Consider the following 6,444-nt stretch of genomic DNA (forward strand, 5'->3'; position numbering starts at 1 on the left):
TCCCAAAATCATATACATTTATAAGAAACAAACACTAACATACCATATCACTTTATAAACAAATATCAACATATAAAAAAAAATAATGATATTTAGACAATATTTTTTTGATAACATTTGAACATTGATTACGTGTCAATATGTGATTGGTCAAAAATTACTCCACAATCTAGTATAAACATATCAACGATGAGAAACTAGAAAATATCGAATATAAAATATTACAAATTTAGACAAAAAATGCAATTTTAACATTATAATAATTAAGAAATCATCAAAATTAAAATATTGCTATATATTGAAAATATTAAATTAAAATGTATTTGGATATGACGTAATATAATACTTTTTGTAAATCACAAAACATTAACAAGCCTTTTTGGCATCATGACCATGTATCTGTGCAACAATTAGATGAGAATTGATTGTAAGTTGAAAAAGACAAAGAATCAGGGTTTCTTTCATTCCAATTTTTGATCAGCAGCATAAAGGGCCTTGATTTCCTCCACATCCTCGTAGCTACCAAGGAATATGGGAGATCTCTCGTGCAACTTTGTTGGAACCAAATCAAGTGCCTGTTCACATACATATACATATATATCTATATCAATTTCGCTCTCTCTTAATGTTATCAGAGAACAGAAACAAGACACAAATTTCTGGTGCACAACTTCATCGTTACTAATTATGCAGGGATTATCAGTGTGTAATGCAGTGGCAGTGAGTGCTAACTCCATCAACCAAAACAGGAAGAAAACCATATGACAGAACTTAAAAACTGTTTTTGGTAAAATTACCCTTTGCTTGCCGGTGAAAGCCTGCCCTCCTGCCTGCTCCATCAAGAATGACATTGGGAAGACTTCGTAGAGAACACTGCACCAATCAAAGATAAATTTTGCAATAATTTTTTCTGTTAAACCATAAACAGTGTAGGAATATTGCATATGCTACTCAGGATTGAAAATGGCATACCGAAGTTTCCCATTTGGACTCTTTTTATCAGCCGGGTACAAAAAGATACCTCCATAAAGAAATGTGCGGTGAACATCAGCTACCATGCTGTTAATCATACAAACACAGGCAAAGCAATGTCATCAAGTGATACAAATGTTTTTTTGTTAAGGTCACCAAACATATGATTTAGTCATTCAGCAGCCACATCTTGGTTGCAGGGCAACTATACGAGGACTAATAGCGTGTTGGTGAATGTGAAGCAACACATTGATGCTCTGGAAAAATTATGCTTTTAACATGGTTTTGAAGTAGCCCCCGTGATTTTGAAGGTATTTGATCACACTGTAACTCAAAAACATGCTATACTCTAGCAATGAATCTCCTTGAAGGATTGAGAATCCATTATACCTTCCAACATATCTTAAGGACTTTGGTGATGAACCGTCTTTTGGAAACTTGCAGTTTTCCACATACCTGAACAGATGCAAGAAAGGAAAGTGTCACAACAAATAAATTGCGTTGTAGTGTCTGAAACATTTTAACACTATTGGATTGGATTTATACATACTTGGTAGTAGGACCATCCCAATTTTTAGCATTTCCTTCGTTCACCGAATATATCTTTCCTTTCTTCGGGACCTGAATGGTGAACCATACATCAGGCAATTAACATGATTCAAGCATGTCACAGACGACTTCAATAAATATCATTCTTAATCTTTAATCCTTAATCTTTAAACTCTGTATGACAACTCATTCATTATGTTCTTCATTGAAAGATAGACAAATAACTGAGAGAACAGCCACTCAATCACAGCTCCAAATGTTCAATCAGTTGTTCTTTGAAAACAAAAGAATTCTACAAGAAATATGTTTTGCTAAGCATGGTCTTAGATTCTTAACTTCAAAGGGTTTAAACAGGCAATTTCCTTTCAACAAATAGATGTTTACGACTTCCTGAATAGAGATTTTTCGAGGAGGTATATCCTGTCCATTAACTAAGTAGTTTCTTGTGATAAGTAGATCAAATATTTGCTCAAGAGACAGGGTGATAAATGAATTATCATCTTAACCAAGATGATAATAAATTTAGCAAGTTCATATGGCCTAATATAGCGCATCACATCTCCTTCTTGATTGATGAAACTTGGACCCAAATTGAAGCACTGTACAAGTCAACCCTCAGGGCAAGATTCAAGGATAAAACAAAAACTTGGAGTGAGATTTTAGTGTGTAAAATTTAATATAAAGCACTCTGTGACCTTTTAAAGAGTTGAGTCCCCAAGCAAGAGCATTTCGAGAGAGAATAGCAATGTGCACAATAGTTATTGATGAACTGGTAGATTAATACCTTGATGTCAGGGTGAGTAAGAATGAACTCTCCAAGAGATGGATCAAGGGTGAAACCATTCACACCACTTCCGGTGCTTAACACAAACTGTAAAATTGTCGCAAACTAGTGATTAAAAAATTTGTAATTTTGGAATGAATTAAAATTAAAGCATACGACAACTTAGTCCACAGGCGCACAGGAAAATAAACTGAGCTTATCCTTTCATATAAAAATAGTCAAGTCAATACAAAAACTCATACCGAAACAATGTACTGTATATTATCTATTGTTAGTAAAAATTGATCAGTGACTTGGATACCCCCCTTAAAAAGTTATCGTAAACAGAGTAATAATAAGATGACCCCAAAAGAGAAGAAATTGAAACTGTCTGAGGGAAAAAAAGGACAGAAACTTAAACTGGGATTAAATTTACCATACCGTGCAAGAGCTTCCATACATACAATAACCAGCAGCCAACATGTTCTTCCCGGGTTGCAAAACATCTTCTATGGTTGGTTCACGGTTTTCCTTCACCAAATAAATCCCAAAAATCTACATGCAACACAACACACTCAATTGACAACTGCATATAGTTAATCTGGAATATTACTAATAACCCATTCATGCGGTATATAATGTGTGTGTGCGTGTGAGTATATATATATATATATATATATATATATATATATATATATAATGGAAAGAGAAGAACATGGATTGAATTTCAGAGGAGAGATCATACTGTGCCAATAGAAACACCACAATCGATGTTAGAGGAACCATCCAGCGGATCAAAGACTACTATGTACCTGCACAATAAAACAAAAAAACGTCGTACTAAATTATTAGACTGAGGAAAATGAAGGGTAAATGAACACTTGGGAAGAAACACTACTAGATTATAGATAGGTTAACAACTTTCCACGCTTAGAAGGCTCCACAAATGTTGCTTCCTCATCTTCTTCNGACACCNAGATGCACTGCAAAAATATTTGAACCCATCAACAAATGTCTCTGGATAGAGAGAGCCTTGACAACATTGATGACTTACTGTTCGTCCACTGCTGACCAGAGCCTTGACAAAGACATCATTGGAAAGGACGTCCAGTTTCTTTTGCTCCTCACCCTTCATTTCAGATAATTAAGAAACAAATTCAATAAAAATAATAATAATAATCAAAGAGGATCAAATAATCACACGTTATTAGAAAGTTACCATGCTGGAATAATATGCATAACTATAAGATTTATTTATCAACCACTTGCCTGGACATTTGTCTCTCCAGCAAGTCCAATAAGCTTAGCAAGACCCGCCTGCGTAATCAATTCTTATGATTAAAATTTTCATATCTCCGATTCGTAAAAAATCAAGTAAAATACATACATATATGTCAAATAACATTGTATTAGAGCGATCTGATCTGGAGTTCAACTTTCGCGTTTTATATTCTTTCAATACTAAAAATAATATACAAAGAAACATATACACATTAATTGTTTGTTTATGGTTTTTCACCTGAAAATCATTGATTCATGATAGCAATGATGCAGTTTTGTTATGACTATATATATGCAGGTTGGTAATTGTATATGAAGTCGATCAAATGAAAGGGTGGCATGCATATGTTGAACATGAAAGAGTGATAATGAAATGACAGGGAATGGGTATAAGAAAGAAGAACCTTGTTAACAGCAGAACAAACGAACTTGCAGCCAAGAACAATGTGACTGAGCAAGATTGTGAAATCGCCACGAGCCTCAGGTTGCTTCGACTGTTCGTTGAGCACGAAACGGGTGATGGTCATCAAGTCTGTGCGTTGAGCATCCGCACTGTGATCCATCTTTCACTCTTCACTAACCCACAAAGTTATGACTTGAGCAGGATCTACTTACACTACATGCGTATGATTGTATATCACATATATGAGTTTTTGGTTTCAATATAGAGAAAGAGAAAGAGATGATATTATCTGTGGGGAAAGGAAGTTTGGGTGACACGTGGAAGGCGTAGGGAGAGGGTTGAGCTCGTGGTGATGGCGGCGGATAACGATTTTCGTCGTCATGCACGACACGACAAGATACCACCATGCAAATTTCAGGTACGATACAACGTTTTATCTTATATTATATGATTATATGTGGATGCACCTTCTCTTCTTTTGTTCTTTATTTTTATTTTTTTGTTTTGAAAGATACATCTTCTCTCTAGTTTCCAGCAACCATTCTAAACCTTACAAAAAATGCTCTGTTTTATCCACATTACTTGTATTTTCCGCCTTTTAACCTAATTTGTACAGTATGTAAGAAAATCCTTCCTTCCCTCCAACAATTATTTTTACCTAATTTATTTTTATTTAATATTTTAAAATAACTCTTTATTTATAAAAGCATATAGCAACTTAATATACCATGTTATATATATTTCTCGTTTGTAGCTGTAATGATATAATAATACAATATGTTTAAGTTTCACATTAGATAGAAATAAAAAAGTGAAACACCATAAGTAAAAATATATTAATTCATTATTTTAAAGTTTTTGGTTAAAAGTGGTCTTAATTTTTTTATGTGATTGGATTAAGATCTCATTAATAAACAAATAAATATAACAAAACACACATCAAGTTGAATCATTTTAAATTCATCTCAAATCAAGTTAGATCCACCTTATATATTGAGTTAAATCCAATCTACGTTTTATAGTTCAATTAATTTTTAAATAAGTTCACATTAAACATCACTATAAAGTTTGACATTTGAATTGCAGTTGTATTAAACCTACATTAAATTTATTAGATTTAGATTCACATCAAACCAAATAAAGTTAGATCCATATAAAGTTTTAGGCTTGTATCAAATTAAAACATGTTAAACGCAAGTAAAACACACCGAAATTCACCAATAATTTGATATAATATGACATTTTTTTCAAATACAAAGAAAATAAATAAATAAATACAAAACATGAAAAATCTCACAAAAAAAATGATAAAAATTACATTTCACAAAACATAACCATTTATATAATTTTTTATGAATAAAAGTATAACCTATCAAAACAATAATTTTTCCCACGAAAAAAAAATTGAATTACACACACTTACAAAAAATTCAAGCACTAACAAAATCTTCGTTCAAAACTCTAATTAACTCATTGATTAAAAAAACCATAACAAATTAAACTAAAAAAATATTTCCCAATCAAAACCCTATAAAAACTATCCACACATACTTCAAAATATAAATGACCTATATAAATCCAGCATAAATAAAATTATACACTCCCTAAAAAAAGCTTATCATAATATTCATCTCAATTTCTTCTAAATAATCTTATTTTTTCTATTTTGAATATTAAAATTTTTTAACACCATCAAATCAAAGAGAATATTACTTATATGATTTTTTGGATTTATTTCCTCAGATACTCACGTACTCCTTATATATATATATATATATATATATATATATATATATATATATATATATATATATATATATATNTTTTTCAGTTGGTACATTTTAGCAATGTGTACTGGATTTTAGTAGACAAAAATACCCTTATATATCATGAATTCTAAGTTTTAAGGTTCGGGTATTTTAATCATTTTCATTCTCAAAATTAAAAAAATAAAAAAAGAAACCCCGAAACTCTTACCCACCTCTCTCTTTCCTCTCAACCCTTTCTCTTTCATCTCTTTCACTCCAACCTTTTCTATGTCATCCTTACTCTAGTTCCAATTGAAAAAAATTAGAAACACTTGCCTTATTCTCAAAACTAAAAAAAGAAACCCCAAACCCTTACTCACCTCCTTCATTCCTCTCAACCATTTCTCCTTCATCTCTCTCACTCATACATTTTCTCTGTCATCTTTGCACTAGCCCCAACTAAAAAAACACTCATTATTAAACGATTTACTTTTGTAAAGAGTTGAGTCATTGACATATTAACCTTCCGAAAAAAGTTCATTTAAAATCTCTTTAATTTCATTATCTTCACTGTATATTACAGCCGACAGGCACAACTTGCACCAAGACTCATGAGCATCCTTCCTTTACATTCTGAGACTACTACGAAACATTGCTTCGTGGCCATTTAATTTTTTGGTAGAAATTCATTAACTTGTTTTCCTTTACTAAAGAAAAAACAAATCAAA

The 6,444-nt window shown here is 31.9% G+C and overlaps 1 protein-coding gene across 1 annotated transcript; it reads right to left on the reverse strand.

The window, feature by feature from the left end:
• Positions 1-307: 307 nt before the first annotated feature.
• LOC106772717 (fructose-1,6-bisphosphatase, cytosolic) lies at positions 308-4,234 on the reverse strand. Its single transcript, XM_014659281.2, has 12 exons — positions 3,970-4,234; positions 3,554-3,601; positions 3,339-3,413; positions 3,206-3,267; positions 3,030-3,096; positions 2,726-2,839; positions 2,306-2,392; positions 1,523-1,593; positions 1,363-1,428; positions 973-1,059; positions 798-873; positions 308-575 (listed from the first exon to the last, which is right to left on the reverse strand). The coding sequence occupies exons 1-12, from the start codon at positions 4,126-4,128 to the stop codon at positions 462-464; spliced, it is 1,026 nt and encodes a 341-aa protein (XP_014514767.1). The 5' UTR covers positions 4,129-4,234; the 3' UTR covers positions 308-461.
• Between the last annotated feature and the right edge of the window lie 2,210 nt (positions 4,235-6,444).

The sequence above is a fragment of the Vigna radiata genome, chromosome 8 (genome assembly GCF_000741045.1).
Source record: "Vigna radiata var. radiata cultivar VC1973A chromosome 8, Vradiata_ver6, whole genome shotgun sequence".
NCBI classification, from domain to species: Eukaryota; Viridiplantae; Streptophyta; class Magnoliopsida; order Fabales; family Fabaceae; genus Vigna; species Vigna radiata.